This window comes from Mauremys mutica, chromosome 16 (assembly GCF_020497125.1).
Source record: "Mauremys mutica isolate MM-2020 ecotype Southern chromosome 16, ASM2049712v1, whole genome shotgun sequence".
NCBI classification, from domain to species: Eukaryota; Metazoa; Chordata; order Testudines; family Geoemydidae; genus Mauremys; species Mauremys mutica.
This window is the reverse complement of record NC_059087.1, coordinates 11069818-11096993: the sequence shown is the minus strand read 5'-3', so window position 1 is coordinate 11096993 and position 27176 is coordinate 11069818. Positions and strand designations below refer to the sequence as shown.

Sequence of the window (27176 nt, the reverse complement as noted above, 5' to 3'; positions counted from 1 at the left end):
ACTGTATAAATACAATAAAATCAGAGAGCGTAATAAAGATTATCCAGTCCATAGAATAATATGCCAAAACACAATCACAAGAGAGCGGTTCCTGGTCCTCTGAAGACAATGCAGGCCCAAGAGCTTCAGGAACTCAGGTGGGTGGCAAGTAACTATTGTGTGGCCCCCTCATTGTAGCACCTGGAGTCCGAACTGACCCCACAGCCAAGCTAGCCAGGGAAGGAGGTGTTTATTATTGCCACCCAGGGCTCACATTCCCCCTGCAATCCCTCCCTCCAGTCAGCCACGCCCCCACCCAGCCACGTCACTCCGCCCCCTGGGCGGGACCCGGCTAGGGGCAGCCCCCGCTCAACACCTGCGCGCGGAACCCGGAAGCGCCAGCGCGGAGTGACAGCCGAAGCAGCCAATCAGCGCGTACGGCCCGGACCGAGCGGGCGGGGCTGGAGCCCTCACTAGAGACCCGAGGGGGAGGGGCAGGAGAAGTTTCTTGGCCGGGGGAGCGTTGGCTGAGGGGGCTCCGGGCGGGGACGGCGGCGGCGCTGGGCGTTAGCGCCATGGAGGGGCCCCGCGGGGCCGATCCCGGCGAGCGGAGCCCCCTGCTGGGGGGCGGCAGCGGCAGGTGGCGGGGCCGGGCTCCGCCCGGCGGCGGCGGCTCCTTCCAGGGCCGGCGCCTGGCCTGCGCCGCCGTGCTGCTGGCCGAGCTGCTGGAGCGGGTGGCCTTCTACGGCATCACCTCCAACCTGGTGCTGTTCCTCAACGGGCCCCCCTACAGCTGGGAGGGCGCCCAGGCCAGCCAGGCCCTGCTGATCTTCATGGGCATCACCTACCTGGTCTCGCCCTTCGGCGGCTGGCTGGCCGACGCGCTGCTGGGCAAGTTCGGCACCATCCTGCTCAGCCTGGCGCTCTACCTGCTGGGCATGCTGGCCTTCCCGGCCCTGGCCGCCTCGGGCCCGCGGCAGGCGCTCTGCGGGAAGATCGCGCTGGTCCGCGTGGAGAACGCCTCCTCCTCCTCCTCCGCCGCCGCCAACGCCACCCTCGCCCCCTGCTCCCAGGAGGGCGCCGGCCGCTACTGCTCCGTCGCCGTCTTCGCCGGCTTGGCCCTGGTGGGCTTGAGCGTGGGCTCCGTCAAAGCCAACATCACCCCCTTTGGGGCCGACCAGGTGGGGTATCGCCCGGCCGCCGCCGCCGCCTCGCCCGGGTATCGGATCCAGGGGGGTGGGAGGTGACTGGCCCTTTGGGACTGGGCAACCCGCCTATCGAGGCAGACACTTCAAGGCTAGGAGAGGGGCCAGTTGATCATCTAGTCCAGTGGCTCTCAAACTTTTTTACTGGGGGCCCCTTTCACCTACCGAGTCTCCGAGTGTGACCCCCCCCCGCCCCTTATTAATTAGAAACACTTTTTTTTATATATTTAACACCGTTATAAATGCTGGAGGCAAAGCGGGGTCTGGGGTGGAGGTTGACAGTTTGTGATCTCCCACTTAATAATCTCGTGACCCCTTAAGAGGTCCCAACCCCTGGTTTGAGAACCCCAGATCTAGTCTGTCCCTCTGTCGAACACTGCACCCAGAACTTCACTTTTTAACTTGTAGCAATTACGTTAATCCAATGTAGGGTCTTTATGGCCCTAAATTAGCCACCACAGCCACATGCAGCTGTTCTCTTGACTATCCAGATCAGGTTTTCCATATCTCCAAGCAACATTACTCTTATATAAATGTTGTAAGGGACCTAGTGTCGTGGGGTCCATCTGTGCCGCATTATCCCCCTCAAGGTCCAGAAGTACCTGACATATGGGAATTGTATTAGTTTTATGGGTGTTTCAGTTGGATTGTGTGGGTCCCTTTAGGATTAGCTCTGTATAATCCCCATGATAGTTGCTTGTTTAACAGTGTGTCAAACTGAAGCCTGGCAGGTGAAAGAGCTGCTGTAAACACAGTAAATTCATTATCAGCATTGTCTTTTCATGCAGCTATAGGTCCTGTCAACACAATATCTCTCTTCAGATTGGGTGAGGGATCGTTCATTGGATCATCACTGCAGAGCAAAATGACTACATGAAATATTTGACAGACAGTACAGCATAATCTAACTTTGGATAGCATATTACATGCTGTTTGTATAGTCCTCTTAGGCTGTGGGTAATAATAATACAAAGCACTACTACTGCACACTCCAGTTAGAGATGTAAAATTATTTTACAAAGAATAGCAATATTATTCCCACTTCATGGATTCTGAATCTCAGGTATAAAGAGAATGTGTCTTGACTAAGTAAACAGTTTTAGTTAGTGGCATAGCAGAGAGTAGAACTGATTTCTTAACTCCTTGTGCTGTGTTCCTTCACTGGACAATTGAGTTTTGGTCTCTGTGGATGTTACAGTATTTTTCGTAAGAAGGGATTATCACAATGTCTGTGCCAAAAGTCCTTCCCTTCTCCCTATATGGAATGTTATGCAGTTTATCGTATGTAGCTTGGCTCTGCCCTTCATTGGCATATAACTTGGGAAGCTCTTTGGGACCTGTCTGGGTGAAAGATGTTATGTAAATACTAAAAGTGTTGTGTAAACATTGTCATAGCCGAGAATTGAACATCCTCAGTGTATGGGTTGTGTCAAAGCAAGTATAACTCCCTCGTGAGCCCATCAAGTAAAGTAGCTTCAATACGACTTTATCTTGTAAGGCATTTTTCAAACTGTCTGTCCCCCAAAACATTTTATGAAGGTAAATATAACAGATGAATGATGGCAGACACAGAGTAAAAAAAGAGCTATCATCACTAAAAGTGAAGCTGCCTTTAAAGAAAAATAAAAAAGCTTTCCCCACTGGTGTTCAATCAAAGACATCTATGTCTTGCAGGTATTTTGCAGTGATTTATTAGTACTATAGGCTGAAGCAAAGGAAATTTTCTCTTCTGCTGCTTAATAATCAGTAACTTTCCAGTAAAGGTGTGGATTTTTCCCATTCTTTGTTTTTCTAGCTTATTATTTGTTACATATATTACAACATGCTATTTACCTTGTTCTGTAGTTTTGAGCTCTTTAGGTGGTTCTCCCTACCTAGGAATGTCCCAAAATGCAGGGTAGATGGATATGTATTGTTTGGAATAAAATCTTTGATGTGATGCTAGAATCAACTTTGGAGGCACCTGTGCAATATAAAGGTTTTGTTGTCAAGGTGTGCTGACAAGTTGAATTTTTTAAGGAGAGAAAATAGTAACTTGATGAAATATTTAGACCTGTAGTGTATGCTTTAGTTCTCATAAGTTGATTTCCAAATGTTGTCTGCAAATATATTTTATTATAGGCCTTAAAAATTACTGTAAGTACTTCAGTATTCGCTTGGTAGCTGGAGGATCCAAATTAGTTTTTTGGGGGTGGAAAGGGTGGCAGACCTTCAAAGTAGAGTAGGACTCATACCAAATATGATACTAAACTATTTAAAAATCCCTTCAAGACACACAAATGCATTCTCCAAAGTTAGGGAGAAAGGAGCGTAATTATCGGTGTTATTCTGTTAAGTACAAATTTAGAGGTATTTACAGATATTTTACAAGTGGCTGTTTAGTACAGAACAGTTTTTGCCAGTCACTTTAACACCCACAATTGCCATAAATTTAACTACTGAATTTTGCTTATTCATAGATTCTAAAGTTGGATGCGACCATTGTGATTTATGTAGTCTGACTTCCTGTATAATACAGACCATAAACTTCCCTAAAACAATTAATAGAGCATATCTTTTAGAAAAACATCCAATCTTGATTTAAAAATTGTGTGTCATGGAGAATCCACCATGACCCTTGGTAAATTGTTCCAGTGGTTAATGGCTCTCACTATTAACAATTTATGTCTTATTCCCAGCTTCCAGCCATTGGAATGTGTTATACCTTTGTCTGCTAGAGTGAAGAGTTCATTATTGTATATTTGTTCTTTGTGTAAATACTTAATAGTACTTTGCAAGACTTGGTTTTTGTAAATGGTTTGGCATGATGCAATATATTGTCCTAAGACTGAGACTGGTGGTTCTCAGAATAGTGTTTATAAACATGTGATTTAACATGACACTTTCCAGTTCCCCTTTTGAGTGTACGTACATTGCAGTTACTTCCTGTTTTGCTGGGTAAGGGTTCATGATTTAGGCCCTTTCTGCATTTGGGAAAGTTTTTCTAAAGCTTTTTCAGTGTTGCTAAAGCTACTTCAGCTCCATCAGTATAAGCAACATTGGCAATGATGTACATGTATTGTCATCTACCACCATTGTTTTGATCACCAGGACAATCAGACTTCCTTGGAAAAGATCTGCTTAAACTAGTGATTTAGAAGGGCTGGTTCATCTGTACTGAGAAAATCTGACAGGCATATAGAGTGGTTACATCTGATGGCAGCTAGTGGCCTAGCAAAAGTCCTGCAGTTTGGTAGCACTGATGCAGCTAAAGCAGTGTTAGCAATAGTAGGAAACTTTTAAACATGTTTTCCTAGTGTAAATATAATTTAAGGCATGGAGTTCAAATCCGTGATGACCTAAAATTGACAGTGAGTTTAAAAACAAAAAAACTGCACAGACAAGTTAAATACCGATGTGATCATGAAACGGGACAAAGCCTAACAGCAAACTGTCCAAATTTTACTGTAAAGGTTTGAAATTATGGAGCTGAACTGATATTGGATAAACTTGTTTTCTGAGAGCTCATCAGTATATTCTCAAAACAGTACTGTGTCTATAGTAATGAATGGAAAGGTGTAAAGAACAGCTTCATAATCTTATAGGGGTGAATTTGACTACTGAACTGTCCTGCATCACTCGTTCCTTCTGTATGCTGGGGACAGAGGAACATTTTAAGTGTTTAGTCCTTTCTGTCCTGTATGGCCACTCACCTGTCTTGCTGTGCTGAGAGCTTTTTATTTATTTATGCATATGTGCTGCAGGTGGCATGCATGTATCTATCAGTACTAGGAAATATTCTGTGTGCCAAATAGCCTCTGTACAGCACTTTACTCAGCTAATAAGTGAACACTGACAGTGTTAATATTTTGGAAACACACACAGTTTTTGGTTAGTTTTTGTAAGTGACTACATGAGGAAGCAGTGACTTGGGAATGAGTAACTAGAAGGAGTGAGATACATTGAAACTTAGAAATGTCAGGGACCCAGGAGTCATTAACAGCTGATGTCGGGATCAGATTTCATTATATTCTTGTGCTAGTTGGTACCAAATAAGAATTCTGTTTGTGCAGAATTCAGTTCCGGTGTAACCATCTGATCTGCAGTTTTGTATATTTGTGAACATAAAGTGTCACTGTGTTTGATTAAGAAGCATGCAGTTTCATAACCATTAAGATAAATGTCATTTGGGGAGCGAGCTCACTGATTTATCTACCTGTGGAAGGCACAAGATGAGGGATTTTGCCTGGGATTACTTCAAGACTCTCCTAACCACGGAGAACTGGGACACTACTTTATTTAACAAAGCAAAACAACTAGATGCTGGAGAAAGGAATAAAGTCTGCTTGAAGTGCTGATTCTACTCTTCCAACCATTTTCTATGGATCTGCAGGCAGGGCCGGCTCCAGAGCCCAGCGGGGCAAGCACCCGCCTGGGGCGGCCCTTTCCCGGGGTGGCGGCAGGCTGGGCCGGCGGACCTGCCGCAGTCATGCCTGCGGGAGGTCCACCGGAGCCCCGGGAGCAGCGGACCTCCCGCGGGCATGACTGCGGAGGGGACGCTCGGCCGGCGGCTCCAGGGGACCTCCCGCAGGCATGACTGCGGACGGTTCGCTGGTCCCGCATGACTGCGGCAGCTCAACCGGAGCCGCCGGACCAGCGAACCGCCCGCAGCTGCGGGAGGTCCAGCCGAGCCGCCCGACCAGCGGACCCTCTGCAGTCATGCCAGCGGAGGTCCGCTGCTCCCGCGGCTCGGGGGCGCCTCCCGGGCATGACTGCTTGGGGCGGCCAAATTTGTAGAGCCGCCCCTGTCTGCAGGCATGATACTTCGGTCTGTTGTCTCACTGGTTCCTAAGACCAGGGTCTGGCCTGGTCAATACTTTGATGATGGCTCTCTAAAGAAAACACTGGTTCAGCAAGATCTGATTCAGCAAGTGGCCATCTGCCCTCTAATTTATTGTTTAACCAATATCTAAGCATAGTGTTAAGGGCAGCTGTTCTGCTATAGGTCCTGACAGATGAGACTTAAAACAGCAGTCCTCATCTAATGTGGAAATTAAAGATCTGATGATTCTTCTCTTCCAGTCTGTCTACTTTGCCTACCTAAAATTTTGTCATAGTTGCAATGGGCTAGGGCATTGGCTTCCTACCCTGAACTGTTTTGTAATGTTGCAGTGCACTGTTAAACAGCTAGGATGTTCATCCCAGCAGTGGCTGCATTTAATTGATTTAAGTTATTCCTATGTGTAGATTGGTGGAAATATAGTTGATAAAGCACTTTGGGATTCTTGAGGATGAAAGATGTAAGTGAACATCTCTGACAATAATCAAATCTAAGTACAAAATTGTATGTTTGAAAACATGGTCATGGACTTTCCTGTTACTCTTTCAATGAGAGCTTCTCTTTTATATTGACCCCTCATTTAATACTAACTCTGTGTGGTGCTTTACAGCTCCGTATAAATTATGCCTCACTATCTTATGAAAGAGGTACTATCCCCATTTTATAACTGGGGAGGTGGGTTAAGTGATTTTCCCAGGAACCCACAACTCTGGGAGAACTGGGGCTGGAAATCAGGCAGTGGAAGTTCCTGGCTCCCAGCCAGTGTTCAGATCCTCAGTGCACACCCTTCCAGTTCAGCAAAATAGGTGAAAACCTGTCCAGAAGCTGCTCATCCTGTGGAAAACGGGGGCTGTTCATGAACTCACTTGCAGAAGTGTACAGAGTGTTCTAAGTGTTTGCATTAGCTATTTGCTTCTGTTCAGTGTTACCTTGGAAGCCAATATATTTGAAGTTATTGGTCTGTATTAGAAAGCCAAGGGGTTGAGCCATTGAGTTTCTCTAGCATTAGCTGTATTAGTAAGGCCGTTTTAGCCAAAGTCTGTAGACACTAGAAAGATGACCTTACCTTATCTCCAAGAGGCCAGCTGAGCATTGGACAGCCAGCTGTCCAAGTGTCAGCCACATTTAGAGCAGGGCGTCAAGCAGTGGCTGTTTTGCCCATTTGTTCTGGAAGAAGGGAGTCTCTAACAGCAGAAGTGGTGAAAAGTCTTTGTGCAGAAGAGCTGTTCAGTAGATTTAGAGGAGAGGGAGTCTCACATATGGGCAAGAAGTTTGAAGTTTTCCAGATCAGCAGAGTTGACATCTGTAATTCTGCCCAGTGATTGACGTGGGTAATTTTTATAGAAATTAGGTAAGGACCGGTAAGTATTAGAAATTTAGTTTTCCTGCACATGATGCTTCCCTTCCTGTAAAATGTCTGGATGATTTTAACTTTATTCTCTTGGAAATAAACAGTTTCCCTATGGCCTTTTTTGAGATGGAGCTGGCGATGATAGATTAATTTGTTTTACTGAAATATTCAAGCCAACTAAGTAGTTGTCGCACTTTACCTTGTAGCTTTTGAATTTCTTGGACTTTGCACAGAGAAAAGAAGGTGGTACGTTGAAGTAGCGACACTTCATTGTGAATGCTCACAACTAAAAACATCTTGCATTTTTATACTGAATTTGTTGTTGCTGATCGGTTACTTTTATTGGACAGTTTTATTGGTACATGGTTATTTTGCTGTAATAGAATCATAGAAGTCTAGGGCTGGAAGGGACCTCAATAGGTCATCTAATCCAGTCCCCTGCACTCAAGGCAAGACTATGTAATAACTAGGCCAGTGGTTTTCAGACTGGGGGTGTGTGTACCCCTATGGGTTTGTGAGCTCTCATTAGGGGGTACGCAAGAAAAATCCTATAATGGCGGACAACGCTTTTTATTTAGTGCAGAGGTTTTCAAACAGTGGGGTGCGCCTCCCTGGGGGCGGGCGGGGGCACAGAGGAATGTTCAGGGAGGCAAGCAGCAACACCAGGCGGCTCGGGACAGCCCTGCATGGTGGGACTCGCCACTTCCACCCCCGACTCACCTCAGTGGGCTGCTCAGGCTCTCTGGGTTTAACTGAGACCCCCTTTGAGTTACAATTTTTGGTTGTCCGTCCCCCCCCCCCTCCACAACCCAGACAGATTGGGTGGCCCCCTGAGGTGGTTCGGGGGGAGAGAGGGTGTTCTCTCCCTGAGGCCCCCCTGCGCAGGGCTGGCCTGAGACACCTGGTGTTGCTGCCCCCCCCCCCGACCCCTCTAGAAAACCTCTAGAAACTGTTGCTAACTGGAAGGGAGAAATCGGGGGCGGGAGGGGAGTATGTGACCCAGCGCTAGGCCATTCCTGACAGGTGTTTGTCTAACCTGTTCTTAAAAACCTCCCATGATGACATTCCACAACCTCCCTAAGCAATTTGTTCCAGTGCTTAACCCTGACAGTTATGAAGTTTTTCCTAATGGCCAACCTAAACTGCCCTTGCTGCAATTTAGGCCCATTGCTTCTTGTCCTGTCCTCAGAGGTTGAGAACTATTTTTCCTTCTCCTCCTTGTAACAACCTTTTATGTACTTGAAAGCTGTTATCGTGTCTCTCTTCTCCCTCCCCCTGTCTTCTTCTCCAGACTAAACACCCTCCCCCCCTTTTTTTCCCCCCCTAATCTTTCCTTATAGGTCATGTTTTCTAGACATTTAATCGTTGTTCTCTGGACTTTCTCAAACTTGTCCACATCTTTCCTAAAATGTGATGCCCAGAACTGGACACAATACTCCTCTAGCTGAGGCCATATCAGCACAGAGTGCAAGAATTACTTCTTGAGTCTTGCTTACAACACTTCTGTTAATACACTCCAGAATGATGTTTGCCTTTATTGCAATCATGTTACAGTATTGACTCTCATTTAGCTTGTGATCCACTATGACCCCCAGTTCCCTTTCCACAGTTACTCCTTTCTCGTTAGTCATTTCCCATTTTGTATGTGTGTAACTGATTGTTCTTTCCTAAGTGGAGTACTTTGCATTTGTCCTTATTGAATTTTATCCTATTTACTTCAGACCATTTCTCCAGTTTGTCCAGATCATTTTGAATTTTATTCCTATCCTCCAAAGCACTTGCAACCCCTCCTAGCTTAGTATGTTCTGCAAACTTTGTAAGTGTACTCTCTCTGCCATTATCTAAATCATTTATCAAGGTACTAAACAGAATCAGACCCAGGACCAATCCCTGTGGGACCCCACTCAATATGCTCTTCCAACTTGACTGTGAGCCACTGATGATTACTCTCTGGGAATGGCTTTCCAACCATTTATGCACCCACCTTACGATGGCTACATTTCCCTAGTTTTTTGAGAAGATCATGTGAGACACTATCAAAAGCCTTACTAAAGTCAAGATATACCACTTCTGCTTCCCACCCATCCACGAGGCTAATTATAGGTATGAAACCTTTTAATAATACCAATTTCTACTTTCTGTGTGCCTGTATAATGTTCTTGGAAGCATAGGGAAATGGCCATGCCTGTGCCTCTTGCATGCTAGCACTGTCCTGCTGCAGCAGTCACCAGGTCTTAAGAATTTAATCAAACTGTTGGTACTGCTATGCCTGAGCACAGATGAAATTGAGCAGAGTGAGCTAAGGAATTTTTCTGCTTGGGTGAATGAAAATAATGGGAGTGTGTGGAGAAAAAAGTAGGATTCCTGCAGTGTTGTGCCAAATATTTACTCCTTAATAAAAATCCTTGTGCAATTCTCTAGTACTTAATCTCTTAGTAAAATTTAGTGTCTAGAATGATAGGAGCAGAAGGGGTAGATTTGCCTGAAATAAGTAAAAATATTTTGGTCTATTAATTCATAAGTGTTTTTTTAGAAACTGTAGAGACTAGACTAGTATTTTTCCTGCTGTCACTCAGCTCAAGTCATTGCCAGCCAGGTGAATTACAGGGTGAATTACTTAGGCTTAAATAGGACTGGGAATGGCTGAGCCATTACAAACATTGAATCTGTCTCCCCTTGTAAGTATCCTCACACTTCTTATCAAACTGTTTGTACTGGGCTATCTTGATTATCACTTCAAAAGTTTTTTTTCTCTTACTTAATTGGCCTCTCAGAGTTGGTAAGACAACTCCCACCTTTTCATGCTCTCTGTATGTGTTTATATATCTCCTCAATATATGTTCCATTCTATGCATCCGAAGAAGTGGGCCGTAGCCCATGAAAGCTTATGCTCAAATAAATTTTAGTCTCTAAGGGCTTGGCTACACTTACAAGTTGCAGCGCTGGGAGTTACAGCGCTGGTCATGCAGCTGTGTAGGGCCAGCGCTGGAGTGTGGCCACACTGACAGCTACCAGCGCTGCAGTGTGGCCACACTTGCAGCACTTTCCAGCGCTGTATTTAGAGGTGCATTGTGGGCAGCTATCCCACAGAGCACCTCGTCCCGTTTTGGCGCCGTTTTGGCGCTGAGTATTGTGGGAAGGGGAAGGAAGTGTGTGGGTCATTCCGCTTCCTGTTCCAACGCCCCGTGGTGCATCGCTTCACATCCCAGCATTCTGTCTTTCTGGCAACGTTTGGCGCCATTGTGAGTGTCTTTCTGCTCTGTGTGTGAATCGCGATTTCTGTGGGAAATGGAGCCCGAGCTGCTGAGGACTGTGCTGATGAGTGTCGCCAGCACAACACGTTTGGCAGTCGAGCTATTCCTTCAGCTCCAAAGTGACAGTGAGGAGTCTGACGATGATATTGATATCGATTCTCCTGCCGCGTGTGACACTAAAGTGCTTGTGGCATTCACGGAAATGCTCAGCACCGTTGAACGCCGCTTTTGGGCTCGGGAAACAAGCACTGAGTGGTGGGATCACATCGTCATGGAAGTCTGGGATGACGAGCAGTGGCTGCAGAACTTTCGTATGAGAAAAGCCACTTTCATGGGACTGTGTGCTGAGCTCGCCCCCACTCTGCGGCGCAAGGACACAAGATTTAGAGCTGCCCTGACGGTGGAAAAGCGGGTGGCTATTGCAATCTGGAAGCTGGCAACTCCAGACAGCTACCGGTCGGTCGGGAACCAGTTTGGAGTGGGAAAGTCGACCGTTGGAATCGTTTTGATGCAAGTTTGCAAGGCAATTAATCGCATCCTGCTAAGAAAGACTGTGACTCTGGGGAGCGTGCAGGACATTGTGGATGGCTTTGCACAAATGGGTTTCCCTAACTGTGGAGGGGCGATAGATGGGACGCATATTCCTATTCTGGCCCCCCCCACCTGGCATCAGAGTACGTTAATCGTAAGGGGTATTTCTCTATGGTTCTCCAGGCGCTTGTGGATCACCGCGGGCGTTTCATTGACATTTACACAGGCTGGCCTGGAAAGGTGCATGATGCACGCATCTTTCGGAACAGTGGCCTGTTCAGGAAGATGCAGGCAGGGACTTTTTTCCCAGACAGGAAGATCACAGTAGGGGACATCAAAATGCCCATTGTGATCCTTGGAGACCCCGCTTACCCGTTACTGCCTTGGCTCATGAAACCCTATACAGGGAAGCTTGACAGGAGCAAGGACCGGTTCAACTACAGGCTGAGCCGGTGCCGAATGACTGTGGAGTGTGCTTTTGGGCGTTTAAAAGCTCGCTGGAGATGTCTCTATGGGAAGCTAGACTTGGGGGAAAGCAGCATCCCCGCGGTTATATGCGCTTGCTGTACCCTCCATAATATTTGTGAAGGGAAGGGTGAAACATTCAGTCAGGCATGGACCACCGAGGTTCAAGTCCTGGAGGCTGAATATGCACAGCCAGAGAGCAGGGCTAATAGAGAGGCCCAGCACAGGGCTTCAAGGATTAGGGATGCCTTGAGGGAAGAATTTGAGGCTGAAAGCCAACAGTAATGTTTGCTGCCTTGCATGGGAGTGAATTGCACTGTTTACACTATTATTCTATTATCCCTAAAATGATTTGCAGTGCCTCTTTCTTTACTGGGCTAAGGTATCTTTCACTATCTGCTATAATAAAGACTGTTTTCAAAGCCAAGAATTGTTTTATTGAAAAGAAAAAAACTTCCTTGACAGACAGACACACAACATTTCATGAACACAAGAGGGCAGGGGTGTGGGTTGGTGAACTGTACAGTCACAAGTTTGCATATGCCCTGTCTGGAGTGCTGTTTAATGAATCCTGCACTTCAGGGTGCATATACTGCATGGTGATGGGGGTTGAGTGCAGAGGGTAAGGGTGGTAGGTATCAGGGCTGGTTGGTGAACGTACAGGTGTTGGAGGCAGCTGGTGGTGGTAAGAACCTGAATGCTGGGGAAAGGTGGTTTGAGCTGACATTGGGGCACAAGGCAAAAAGCTTTGGGACGGGGGGGGAGTAGCACGGTAGTGCTCTGCTTGCATGGCAACGAGTGACTCGATAGAGTCCGCTTGGCGCAACAGGATGCTTAGAAGCTGCTCTGTGCTTTTCCTTTTGGCCACTGCATTTCTCTGCCGGTTCCTGCTTTCCCTCTGGCGGATCTTGCTTTCCTTTTCTCTCCACTCCTTCAATTCTTTACTCTCTCTAGCAGAGTGTTGAAGAACAGTTTTCAGCATGTCCTCTTTGCTCTTTCGGGGATTTTTTCTCAAATTGTGCAGCCTCTGTGCTGTGGAACATCTGCTCAGTCCAGTAGTCAAGGTCACTGTAGAAACCCAGAAATGACAACATTTAACAGGGGCAGCATTGTATCCACTATCTCCAGACATGAATTGTTACACTGAGGGAGTTCTCACTTTAGCATTCTTTTCCCACACACATAACACAACAGAAGCCACAAAATGGTGAGTGAGGGGTGCTTATAGAGGGAGAAGTGGGGCTTGATTGATAGAGGGGAGCTGGTTGCTTCGGGTAATCTGGAGTGATAGAGGGGTTGAGTGAAGATGCAGCTGCAGGGGTGATCTTCACTATCTCCCTATCTCTTCACTAAAGAGTCTCCCAACATTTTTCACAGGAGTTAATCCTGGAAGATGTCTCCCTGCTGCGAGTCACTAGGGAACAGCGGGAGGCTCTTTTACAGCAATGTGGATTCCGCCCGGGACCCTATGCGGCTTGCCTGTGTTCAGAAATGGTCCCCCCCCCCACTCGCAGCACAGTGGCGCGGACGCGTCAGCGTGACTGGGACAGGGAACACAGTGGCTCTGCCTATAAACCTGTGCAGGCATATTGCCCACGCTCTGGCTGAAACTTTTGCTGAGATAACTGAAGCAGATTACCGCGACGTGATAGACCACATCAACGGGCTATTCTAGTCTGGCATGCATGCAGCCATAACCCCCCTTCCTCTCCAGAAACATTTCCACCCAGAAAATAAAAGCCGCTTACCGGTAACCCGCTCCTCTGCTTGTCCTTCTGCAACTGCTGGCTGCTGCGATTGGGTACTTTTCCTCCTGGCTTGAGAAGAGCTCCTGGCTGCATGCCCACTCTGGGGTGTCTTCCCCCATCCCAGGAGCTTCACTCGCGGTTTCCTCCCCCCCCCCCGCCTCCGCCTCCTCCTCCTCCTGTCCCCCAGCCTGCTCAGAAGTGTCCATCGTTGTCCTGGGATTGGCAGTGGGGTCACCCCCAAGTATCGCGTCCATCTCCCTGTAAAAACGGCAGGTCGTGGGGGCAGCTCCGGATCGGCGATTGCCCTCGCGGGCTTTGTAATAGGCACTCCGCAGCTCTTTAACTTTCACCCTGCATTGCAGCGCGTCCCGATCATGGCCCCTATCCAGCAAGGACCTTGATACCTGCTCAAAGATATCGTAATTCCTACGGCTGGAGCGCAGCTGTGCCTGCACAGATTCCTCCCCCCAAACACTGATGAGGTCCATCAGCTCGCCATTGCTCCATGCTGGGGCTCGTTTGCCGCGTGGAGGCATGGTCACCTGGAAAGATTAACTGATTGCACTCCACACACACCTGGCTGCAGCAAACAGGAAGGAGATTTTTAAAATTCCCGGGGCATTTAAAGGGCGGGTCACCTGAGGCAAGAGCAGTAGAGTGCAAACTGATGAGCAGAGTGGTTGAACAGGAATTCTGGGATAACTCCTTATTCCCTGGAGGACACTTAAAGCGCTGGTGAGTGTCCACACCTGCTGAGCAGCGCTGGATCACCAGCGCTGCACTCCTTATACCCCTGCCGGGATGGGTTTTCAGCCAGCGCTGCAGCCAGGGAGTTGCAGCGCTGGTTGTGCCCTGCAAGTGTGGACGGGGTGTAATTGCAGCGCTGGAAAGCCTCCACCAGCGCTGCAACTTGTAAGTGTAGCCAAGCCCTAAGGTGCCACAAGTACTCCTGTTCTTTTTACAGGGTGGAGAACTCTGCATATACGGTATATCTAATCTCTTAAGGAACCAGTGCTACATTTGAAAGGAAATGTATTGATTGCCTTTTAACTGTGCTGTATTTTCTGTAACTGACAAGAAATTATCTTCTGCCCCTTTGCTATAACTAACTTTCTAACAGGTAGTTTTACTATGGTTTTAGCCGGCGAACCTGCTTTGTCAAGGAAGTGGTTAGTAGAGACACTTCATCGTGGAGGGAGATCCATTTTATTGATGAGTCTGGCTTATTCAGCTCACACACTTCCTTCCTTTTTCCATTCTCAAACTCTGCTTTCGTTTCCCCCTTTTCTCTTTTGACAAGGTGACTGAGTTAACTCTGTGCATGGAGTGGCACGTCATAATAGTAGGGGTAGTGGAACTGACAGGGCAGAATGAGAGCTGATTTTGCAAAGGGAAAAGGGAAGTCGTCTGCCAGAAACGTACTTACTCTTATGCAAGTTGGAAGGTTGTGTTTAATGTAAATGGTGTATCATTCGCTAGCACTTCACTGGCATGTATGCCACTTTGATTTAAAAAGAAAGTTGATGTGAAGCAATATTGAAAGTGTAACTGATGCCGATAAAGTGATCCTGAACAGGTGGTAACTGTCCTGAAGCCTGAAAAAGAGAAGTGGCTGGCTTGAGGCGTTAGCCTGTAGTATATGTATTCAAATGCTTAACAATGCTAGTAGTTATGTATAGCAGAAGCAAGTGCTTAATACTTCTTTGTTTATACCATTTGCATATTGTCTGTTCATTACCATAAGAAATACAGATTCCTAGAGGGGAATAATATGCATGTATCTAATGGGAACAGGACCCAGGAACCTCAACAGCAATCAAAGTTCAGTCTTATTCTTTCTTTGGTCTCTTATAGACCAAAGTATCTTGGAAGGGGCAAGGTATTCCTGCTGTCTCTGACCTAGTATATCTATTACTTTCTGCACTGATCTGTTGGCCCATGATCTATATTTCACTGTAGCATCCTTCATTTCCCTCTTTTTTTTTTGTGTGTGTGTCAAACCCTTGACTGAACAACAAAGATGGATTATGGGTCTCTCTTTTCATCGTAGATTTAGCATTTGATCAATGAGTGGAAATCGTAGTCTCCTCTATAAAGCTTTTTTGCTTGTATAACCTCTTGCCAGTTTATATAAGTAAAGCTTGATGACTGTGCATCCTCTCCATGGCCTACTGTCTGAAGCTCAGTACAGGCTTAACTTTGTTTGTATGGAGACACCTTCTCTTTGAGAGAGTTGTTGTATGTAAATTTGGAGAAAAAATAGAAACTGCAAGGGGCCTCCAGTCTTCCATGGTCCACACAGCAGCTTTGTCAGACTAATGGTTGCACCTCCTCCTACCGCAGTCTAGTCAAATAATGTAATCAAGGTTTTGAAAGGTACTTTTCACTGCTTTGGATACAGAAGCTACAGAGCAGTACCAGCAAGAGAACTTCTTTTCTGTAGAAAAAGCTGGATTTTCCCTGACAGAGCTGGGTTTTCATAGCATGTACGTCCAGTTTTTTTTGAGTGCCAAGGGAAATGACTTTTGCTTCTCAATCATAAGACATCTGACTCCACTGAGTTGGTACATGATGCTGATTCATTAGTTGCTCTGAGTTGATTTTCAGCTACAGGGTGCTGACTTAAGTGTTGCAGTCACAAGAGTTATGGGATGCTGTGGATTCTGTTGCAGAGTAGCTGATTCCTTAAGTAAATTTCCTTCAAATTTTAGCTTCTGGTAAACCGCATCCTGTCCTGAGTCATACAGAGCTCCTATGATTTAACTAGAAGCAGTGATTGTTTACACTATTTAGTATAAAATAAGGAGCACTTGGGGGAATTGCACAGGTTTAAAAAAAAAAGCATTATCTTGACTGTAGAGATGTTCAGTTAAAGCTTCTGGCAGAAGAATGAATTATGTTCAATTATGTCATACGAGGGGAAATATATATTGTAATCAGTTTGGTGGGGCCTGTTGGTGATAAAGATAAACCTCTTGAAACCTAAACACTGCATTTTTATAAAATGAGTTAGAGTACGGTTGCAGTAGGAATAATATTTAAATTTAAAGTTTGTGCCTTATTCTTCAAGTGGTCAGCTGCTTACTCTTAAGACTTTTTCCCTATAATTATAGACCACTTTTTTAGGAAAGCTGTTGAAATCTCTGCAGCTGACCTGTGTGATATTGGAGAGCAGAGAACTTCATTCAGATAATCAAATGTAATAACTAAAGTATGTGTATTAGAGCACGATAATACTCTTAGCTAACTTATAACTGCCTTATTGGAATGTAAAACATGAACATTATTTTGAATCCTTCATGGACTGCATAGTTGTCAGAACATTTCATTTTAGGAATTCATGTTTAGAGATGTACCATAATCAAGAGATACTAATGTTGTGGAAGTAATTACTGTAACTAAGAGCAAAGTAGGTCTGCTCTGATACAGCTCTTCTGTCCATGTGTTGAATATGTACTAACTTAATTGGAAGGCCAATGATGTCATGGAGAACACAGTACAGTGTGACTTCATTAAATACCATATTAAGCCTAGAACATTTTAGTCATTTTAGTTTGACTATAAATTACACTTAACTTTTGACTGTGTATTGTAGTTGACTGAATTTTAATAAACAGGCTTCAGCCCTTTCAAAAAACTAATGACTTGTTTATTTTTTAATCTCTTCCAGGTCAAAGACCGAGGTCCAGAAGCCACAAGAAGATTTTTTAATTGGTTTTATTGGAGCATTAATTTGGGAGCTATTGTCTCCCTGGGAGGCGTTGCATACATTCAGCAGAATGTCAGCTTCGTTATTGGATACATCATCCCAACAGTTTGCATTGGGATTTCGTTCTTGGTGTTTTTGTGTGGTCAGAGTTTCTTCATCACAAAGCCACCTGATGGCAGTGCCTTCACAGACATGTTTAAGATTCTGGCGTACTCTTGTTGCTCACGAAAGAGATCCAGGGAACACCGAACTAATAGGTTTGTAAAAAAAACTCTTCAGTACAGGCTTAACTCACTTGAAATTTAAACTAAGGTCTCAAGCCACTTTGCTTAATGGCTGGCTGGCTGCTGCTTCATATTCTGAATCTAGTCTATTCTGTACCGTTTTAGACTTTGACTTTCATTTAGATCTTTGAGTGCTTGAGGGTATATGTCCTAATAAAGAATAGATCATTGTTTTCCATCTAGTTCCTGTGTACAGCAAAATCAGACTTGCTGTTCTTCCACTACTCCAAAATTTTGCCTGTGGTTCCTCTCCTTTCAAGCCTGGTTTATACCTATAGCTTAGGCTATGTCCTCTCTAGCAATGCTGCAGCAGCCCCACTGTAGCGCTTCAGTGTAGACACTCACTGCAGCGACAGGAGGGGTTCTCTCTTCACTTTAGTTAATCCACCTTCCCAAGAGATGGTAGCTGGGTTGATGAAATAATTCTTAAGCCAACTAACCCCTGGTTTAAACCGTGTTAGGTTGATGTAACTGTCACTCAGAGTGTGGATTTTTCACCCCCTGAGGGACATAGCTGGGTTGACTTAACTTTTTTAGTGTCGACTTGTCCTTATGTCGACCTAGTTATGTCACGAAAAATTTTGTGCCTAAACACCATAGTTAGGTCGACCTGGCCCTTGGTGGCGATGTGGCTAGGTCAATAGAAGGATTGACCTACATTAGTGGAAAACCTCCTTCTGTTGATCTAGGAAACATCTACTTTACAGTGCACAGTTGCAGTGCTGTAGCTATGCCACTGTAGTGTAGACATACTCCCAGTGAATCTGGCCACACCTCAGACTCTGGACTAGCATTTGCTAAATACGTTTTTTCACAGAGCACTAATTAACCATTTTTCTTTTGTGCTTTGCTCTCTCCATGGGCACATCTTGATTTTAAAAGGGCTTTTATTTGCCTTCGTATCCCAACAGACTGGATGAGGCAACTGAGCAGTATAATTGCTTTTTCTAATGACCTCTTAGAGCTACTGTCTTCCACATGCTATGAAGTCCTCGTGAAATGGTGGCTTCAGCTACCCACTGTAGAGTTTCAGGTGCCTCATGCAGCACAGAATTTCATGTGTTCATTTAGTCAAGTGCATAAATTAGAATAACTTATTTTCTGATGTCAGTAAACCAGTTGTTACTTTCAAATGTTGCATTTTTTTAATGCTTAGTTATGTCGAGGGACGGAGAAAGATTTTAAAATGTCTAATAAACTTTTATAATGAATACTTCATTTAATTTGTCCCTTTCACACACTTCTGATCCACTTTGACTGGCATGTTTTCTCTTCTGTATCTAGAAGTAGTTCCCACTTCTGAAACGCACAAGGTGTTTTTATGATGAAAAAGCAATACAAAGTTGTCCATGAGTGTTTTGTGGTTTTGGTTTTTTGTTTTTAATTAACTTTAACTTTATTTTCAAAAGTGAAATCCAGGAAGTGCTTCAGCAGCCTCGTAAGCAAAGCCTGTTTGAGATGGCGAAGATGTCTCATGGAGGGCCGTTCAGAGAAGATAAAGTGGAAGATGTGAAAGCCCTTGTCAAGATTATCCCTGTCTTTTTGGCTCTTATACCTTACTGGACAGTGTATTTTCAGGTGAGTGACTCTGACCAAACATAAAGACCATACGTTTACATTCTCAACACTGCAATTGGAAGCTTTATAGATGCTATCATTAAATCAAAGCTCTGCGTCTAAACTGTAAAAATTCATTCCTCTCTGAAAATTGCCTTAAAAGCATCAACTTTGAAGGAACATTTAAAAAATAATTGGGGAAAATGTTCCATAAGCTTTTTGTTAAATAGAATCGTTTAGCAATGTTAATGCCTAAAATTCTGAAAGAGGCTGGAAATCTAACAATTTTTGCCTAGCCTTATTTTATTATGGACTAGCTGACTTTTATGTTAGGTTTGGGGTTCACCCCAAACCAGTTCTCAGAGATGTATATTTGCTTGCACAATGTGATTAGAATTTATGTAACAAGCCAGTGCTTAGTAATGACCAAAATGTTTGCTGGCTCATTGACTTTTTAAACAAAAAGGTCCTGGGGCGAGGTGTATCAGTTCACCAATATGCCCATATATCTAAATGTATATTGCTACGTAGTGTCTTTCACGAATGTAAAATTCCCTTTGAAGTTGAGGGATGAATAAATGGTCTAAAAGGATATTAAGAATATTTTCAAAATGTGTATTTTAACCTGACAATTGGAGTCTTAAAGCTAAAATTTGTAAATCTCTAATGTACTTTTCAACATTAAACTGTTTCCTTTTCCAATTCGCTTATCTTTGTCAGTGAAAACAGTTTAGTCAGTTTTACTTTTAGTCCCTTTCACTGTATTTCTCTACCTTGGCAGGACGCTGCAGAGCATAGGTTGCAAACACTTTAGACGGCTGTTTAGAGCTTTAAAAACTTCCACATAAAAGTAATTTAAAATTGTTTTTTTCTGTGAATGGTTCTGTTGCTCTTAGGTCTTGTACACCAAGATCTGGACAACCTTGAAAAGTGGAGTAATAGAAATTAAGTGAAATTTAATACTGTAGTGCAAGGTCATGCACCAAGGGCTTGTCTACACTACCAAGTTTTGGTTGAAAAAAAACTTGTCAAAGCCCAAAAGTCAACAAAACAAAAATTGTCAAAGGTGTTCACACTTGCTCCCTCTGTCGGACAGATCACATCCACACTGGGGACACCATCATTGCTGGGTGAGCAATGCACTCTGGGTATGTATCCCACAGTGCAGTGTTGTGGGAAGGAAGAGCTGATCGCAGCACATCCTGGGATTCTCTAGAAATTCTCCCACAACCCCCTCAGCTCCCAAGAGCAGCATCATGAGCAGCTCTGTGAGCTCTCCCTGCTGAGGAATGGCAAAGCAGCACGGCAGTCTGTCCCCGTCTCCCTGCAGCAGCAGTCTGCTTGCTGCTGTGTTCCTAGTGCAGGGCAGAATGGGAGCATTCCAATGACTTGCTCTTTGTTTGTTCCACAAACGGAGCAGCACACAGATACTTCCCGGAGCTTCTAAAGGGAAGGGGCGCATGCCTGCAGGGCAGCAGAGATCAAAACACCGAGCAGAGCAATTGGGGCAGGCATTGTGGGATACTGGCTGAAGCCGGTTCTGTGGACAAAACAATCAGCAGTGTCTACACTGGGCCTTTGTCAACAATAAAGGGAAGGGAAAAGACAAAAGCCTCTCATGGGGTGGAAGTTTTTTGTCACCAAAACTGGGTGGTTTTTTTGCAACAAAAGTCCCATTGTAGTATGTATGTTCTTGCTGTTTTGTCGCTAAAAGGCAATTTTTGGCAACAAAATTTGGTAGTGTAGACAAGGCCTTAGCAAAAATTCTTGTTGTTAGTCGCTATCAGCTGGGGACTTATCAGTTGGAAGAGACAGAGCGAGAGAGAGACTTGGTTGTATTGGTTGATCACAGGATGACATGAGCTGCCAATGTGATGCAGCTGTGAAAAAGGCTAATACCTCCTGCTGCATCCTAGGATTGCATTTCCACTTGAGATAGGGAGGTGGTAGTACCAGTATACAAAGCACTGGTGAGACCTCATCTGGAATACTGTGTGCAATTCTGTTCTCCCATGGTTAAAAACGATTAATTCAAACTAGAATAGGTGCGCTGTGCAGAGAAGGGCTGCTAGGATGATCATAGGAATGGAGAACCAGCCTTATGAGAGGACCAAACAAAGGCTAAAGGATCATGTGTTTGCTTTCTGTAAATACATCAGCAGGATAAATACCAGGAAGTGGGGAGAGGAATTATTTAAGTTAAGCACCAGTGTTGACACTACAACAAAGGGATATTGCTGGCCATCAACAAGTTTAGGTTTGACGGTTTCTAACTATCAGATGTGAAGGTCTGGAACCAGCCTTCCAAGGGGAGCAGTGGGGGGCAGAAAACGTTAACTGGCTTCAGGCCTGAATGTGATAAGTTTATGGAGGGAATGGTATGATGAGACTGGCTACATGCCACTGTAGGAAATCTGCAATTGCTAGTAGCAGATATCCCCAGGAGCCAGTGATGGGATACTAGATGGGGAGGGCTCTGGACTACTACAGAGAATTCTCTCCCAGGTGTGTATTTGTTGGGTCTGAGCCAAGCTAATGGTCCAATATAACAAGTGGTGATATGGACACTAATTGCTTTTGTTGGGGTTAAATGGAGTCTGCAGGGAAACTTCACTGTAGTGTCAATTTTCCAGTACAAAGCTGAAATTTGTATTTGCTCAGGGTCTAACTGATCGGCATCAGAAAGGAATTTTCTCCTGGTTCAAATTGGCAGCGTGCCTTTTTTTTTTTTTTTGCTTTCCTCTAAAGCATGGGGTGCAGGTTTAAACTAGTGTAAATGGTGGATTCTCTGTAACTTAGTCTTAAAATCATGGTTTGAGGACTTCAGTAACTCAGTCAGAGGTTATGGATCTATTACAGAAGTGGGTGGGCGAGGTTCTGTGGCCTGCAATGTGCAGGGGGTCAGACTAGATGATCATGATGGTCCCTTCTGGCCTTTGACTCTAAAAGTTTGTGCTTTTTACAAAACTCCAATTTTGGGCCTGACGAGATGTGGCACGGTCTGACTGGAAAACCTTGTTTTGAACCACTCTCTAGTACATACAAATGCATTCCTTGTGAGTCACTGACATTTTAAGTAGTTTCGCTTCGGAGTATGACTTTATCAAGTAACAATGTCAACTAATTTTTCTTAATGTTAGATGCAGACTACATACGTTTTACAGAGTCTACATTTGAAAATCCCTGAAATTTCAAACGTTACCACCCGTATTCATACGGTAAGTTGGGCAAAATGTGGAGGGTACTTTTTGTTCTTTTTAACTTGTTTTGTTCAGTTGAAACTCCCTGAGCTAAGCTAATGGTCCAAAATAACAAGTGATGATATGGACACTAATTGCTTTTGTTGGGGTTAAATGAAGTCTGTAGGGTAGCTTCATTGTAGTGTCAATTTTCCAATACAAAGCTGAAATTTGTATTTCCTAACATTAAGTAGTAGAATTGTAATTTACCTAACTAAACTTAATTTTTATTAACTTAAATATAGGCATTAATCTTCTACATGCTGTTTTGTTCATTTAGGCATATTTCAAAACTAAACCACTAGGTCTGTCAATCAATTAAAAATATTAATGTTACCAATTGAAATGTATTTGATTCTGTTGTTTAACAGTGTGATTGTGATGAATTTTTTTAATCATGTGAGTTAACCGATTAATCGACAGCCCTACTAAACGTTCATGATACTGCAGTCCTTACCTACATAAAAATTCCAATGAAGTACATGATGAATTGACTCTACAGTAACCCCTGAATCTCCTCTTAAATTAAGCAAGTATAAGTCAGTCGGAGCCCGGCAGATGTAAAATATGAGACTGTATCTGTGGTTACTATCTTAAGGGCCCAGTTTTGCTTTTGAATGCATGCAGGCAGCTGCCACTGACTTCGCCGGGAGTCTCCATGTTCCTTGGTGGCAAAATACGTCCATTAGAAGAGGCCTTTAAATACACACAAGCTAAGTTCCCTGTAAGCTGCGTGGCAGACTATCAAGGGCTGCACAGACAGGGAGAGGCGGCCCTGCTGGAGCTGCCACTGCAGTGGGCTGTGGGGAGTCCTCCCTCCCTCTGGGGCAGCCTTCACCCCAAACCCCTCATCCCTGGCCCCATGCCAGAGCCTGCATCCCCAGCCGGAGCCCACACCCCAGCCCTGAGCCCCCACTCCACACATTACCTCCATGTTGGTGCACGAAAAAGAGTTAGAGGGAACACTGCACACAAGTAGTCCCACTCAGTAAGATAACTCATGGTAAAAGTGAAGCACAGGTCATCTACACTGCAATGAAAATCCCACAGCTGACCTGTGTCAGCTGACTCAGACTCATGGGGCTTGGGCTGTGGGGCTGCTGAATTGCAATATAGACATTTGGAGTTGGGCCCAAGCCCAAACTTCTACATTGCAATTAAACAGCCACTTAGCCTGAGTCAGCTGGGTTGGGCCAGCTGCAGGTTTTTAATTGCAGTGTAGACATACCCTTACTTATATTTGCATTTTATCTTGGTTAATCAGTAATTGGAGGTAACATGGATAATCTAGCATATTGAAGGACATTATGGAGCCAACTTCAAAGAAGAGCTTGCAAAGTCTAACATGAAGTGGTTACTGAAACAATCATCATTTCCATTTTACACACAATTTATCAGTATAAATTAATTACCAGGCTTACTAAATATGCCTTTGAAATTAAACCCCTGGCATAAATTTGGTAATATGAATAGGTCACAATTGCTTTCATTGTTTTTATTCACAAATGCAAATAAAAGTAAAATTAAAGTAACATTAAATTTTGAAAACCATCTTTGTGTTTTGATCCTCTTCTAAGTCTTAAAAATGATCTCATAAATGGAAGTAAAATTGGTTAGGTGCATCAAACCAACTTCTCAGCTACCTATGGCTTCTGTTTGCCTGATTAGATAGAGTTAATAAGTTAGACTTAGTGTTCTGAGACTTCTGCATGCTGAAAGGGATGCAGTCAACTTAAATCTATATTTTAAATTTTTTCCTCAGCTATGTTACTACTAATAACATGTTAGATGATGAAAAGTGAAGGTTTTTTAAAATTCTGTTCACTAATTTTCTGCTGCTTATTTTTAAATTGCCCTTAACTTGAACAGTGGCAGTGATTATGTCAATTTAACTTCCAGTTTTTTAGTGCTGCAGTGTTTGAGTTTCAGTTAGTGGAGGGGAATGTTAATGTAATTTCCAATAGAAATTTTTAAAAATGGAAATACTGTCATTGGTCCAAGGTTTGTTAAATTTAAACTAAGCATGATCAAACTTTGGGCCAAATTTGAGATGTCCATTTAAATAGAGCACAGTTTATTTCAACTTGACCATAGGTCCCTGGTAGTTTTACCGGGTACTTTATTCTTACTATGAAACCCTTCCTTCTTTATTAATATTAATACTTGCATTTCTATAGTGTTTTTTTTCATGAGACAGTCTCAGAGCTTTTTCAAATATTAATTAAGCCTCACTTAAACTGTCATGTTTGAGCTTCCTGGTTGCTAGGCTGAATAAAATGAATAGTTTTTCTCTAACTTAAAGGCACAGGCCTGTTTCATTAAGTCTTAGTTATCTAATATGGGGGAATTAGTGAAGTGTGGACTGATCACTGCAGTAAATGTTCTTTTTAAACAAAGCACAGTGTGATCCTTCTCTGCTTAGGCCCATAAGGAATATTATGGATATAAATATGCATTAAAAAATTACAGAAGGCTGTGTGTACACACCCCTAACCTAGTGACTCTAGAGATGCACTGTAACTTTAAAAATACTGTAAGTGTGCGTTTCTGCTTTGGGAATAAACGTGATCAGTCAGAGACTTATTCTAGCCTTTGGCTCCTTTATATTTTGGTAAGCGGAATGTTAGGTTCAGAAATTGAATTGGTTCAAACAGGGCCGGCTCCAGGGTTTTTGCTGCCCCAAGCGGCGGGGGGGGAAGCCGTGATCGTGATCGGCGGCAGCTCCACCTCGCCGCTTTCTTCTTCGGCGGCAATTCGGTGGCAGGTCCTCCCCTCTGAGAGGGACCCTCCGCTGAAGAGCCCGACTTCCTGCCCCTTCCCCTTGGCCGCCCCAGGCACCTGCTTGCTGAGCTGGTACCTGGAGCCGGCCCTGAGTTCAAATAAGCAATGAAGATTATTACTAGCTTTGGTTGAAAATGGTTGAAAATGCCACTCATACCATAAGACCATTTCTTCTAACTTTAAACTGTGGCTTTAAAAATTAGTTCAGTTGTTTTTAGTGTTTAATAGTGTGGAATTTGAGGCATGGATAGTGGAACATCATCCTAGTGTGTCTGTCTTGATATTTTAAATGATTCTTCTACCAGCTACTCTGTAAGTGAATGTCAGCTCCATTTTCTGCAGTGCTTCCATTGCAGCCCTTTTGCTGCTTCAATCTGAAATCTTAAAAATAACTCTGCAAATATATTTTTAAACCATCTCAAAGTAGGTTTGTGGTTTTATCACTTTTTTTTCTATTTGGGTGATATCAAAGGCATCATACAACACTGCATTTCTAAAAATATGTGTACATGTGTAGTCTCTCTTTTAAAGCTATCAGACTTGCTCTTAGCCATCAGGCTATGATGATTTGCGGTAGCTAAGTAAAAGAGCAGTTGAGTCATGACTCATCAGAGCTACATTTTTCTTAGACAAAGATGCACACAACATTCAATGTAAGCATTATTGTATTTGTCTAAAGTGAACAGGATAAAGATTGTACACAGTTTCTTGATATGGAAATAGTGGAATATATAAATATGTGCATACTCCCCATTTCTACATATCAGGAGTTGGGATATTGAAAGGAGTGAGTCTCTGGAAAAACTTGTGATTTAATTGTGTGAAATATAGCAGTGCTGATGACACTTGCTCATTCTGTTGTCCATTATCAAATTCAGTAATTCCAAAAAACTTTCTACACTTTTGGATAATACAGTGTAAAAAAAAAAAAAAAATAAATCAGTCTTTTTGTTCAAGTTTTGTGATACTGGTTAATGTTGTGGTGAGATAGTAAAAGTTGGTTACGCTAAACACATTTTGTGGGGGGTGGGAGGACACAACCAACTGTGTGAACATTTTCCTGAATGGGGTAGATTGAATTCAATCAGTGATTTTAAAGCCACTGATTTTAATTTTGATTTAAATAAGCTTGAAACCTTGATTTAAATAAATTTCAATCTTGTTTTGCATTTGTACTCTTTATTTATTTTCCAAAAAGAGAGGTTGTTCCTCTTTATTTGATAACCGTTAATACACATTGATTTGCAACTAAATATAGCCTTCACGCTAAATTTAGTACCTTTTGCTAACCAGGAGGATATATATCTACACACATTTATATAAGCAATTATATAATTTAACTTACATTTATTTAGTTTCTTAATTCTTATGTTACAAAATGCATCATTCACCATTTTCTATTAAATAGACTAACTTTTTTTTATTTGTGATTTTGTGTCAAACTCTACTTGGATGGTAATTCAGATTCAATTAAAATGTACAAAAACATTTTAAATGCTTTTTTGTTAAATAAAACTGCCTTAAGTGATGGATACATAAGAATTTTTTTTATCAAAAATGTATCAAACCATTTTGCATTTAAAGCTAACTGATTTAATAAACAAAGGAAATATCTGTAGCTAATGAATTGAACTGATTTTTTTGGTCACCATAACCTTCAGAGTTTTAGAACTAGTAGATCACACCGCTTCCCATCTAGTTTCTATTCAGAGATTGGAAGAAAAACAATTTTTCCTACTTTTTCAATTCTTAATTGGGTTTTTAACTTTAAATGAACGAGTAATTGAATAAATATTCCCTCTGCACCTGCCAAAAAACTAATTTAGCACTTCAACAAATTCTGGTGTCAGGTGCTTAACTAGTGACTTCCACCCATTCAGTGCTTTGACTTTCTTTAAAACTTGGCAGTAAACATGTATTGCTTAATATTTTTGGTATTTAAATGAAATTTGTTTTAATATCAAATGTATTTTAAAAATTAAACCTATTTAACTTTAAAAATCAATTTTTAATATTTTTTAATCATTTGTTTTAGACCACTCTTGCTGACTGTCTTTAGTGGCAAGCAAAAAGATGATCAGGTCAGCAGAATTTAAGAATTTTTATTTTCCAGAGTATGTGATGGTCCCTTTAACCATAATCTTGCAAATTTGATCTGTTTGGAAATATTTAACAGTTTGAACAGTAAATCATTCAAGTCTTTTGAATCCATGTCTTGAAATAGTTGGAACACCAGAGTGCTATATGGAATAAA

The 27176-nt window shown here is 43.2% G+C and overlaps 1 protein-coding gene across 1 annotated transcript in view; it reads left to right on the top strand.

The window, feature by feature from the left end:
- Positions 1–506: 506 nt before the first annotated feature.
- The window catches only part of SLC15A4 (solute carrier family 15 member 4), a 60250-nt gene continuing 33580 nt past the window's right edge, over positions 507–27176 (top strand). The window contains exons 1-4 of the mRNA XM_044990264.1: positions 507–1160; positions 17023–17318; positions 18755–18923; positions 22043–22120. Coding sequence (XP_044846199.1) covers positions 555–1160; positions 17023–17318; positions 18755–18923; positions 22043–22120 — 1149 coding nt within the window. The 5' untranslated portion in view covers positions 507–554. The remainder of the gene's footprint in view (positions 1161–17022; positions 17319–18754; positions 18924–22042; positions 22121–27176) is intronic.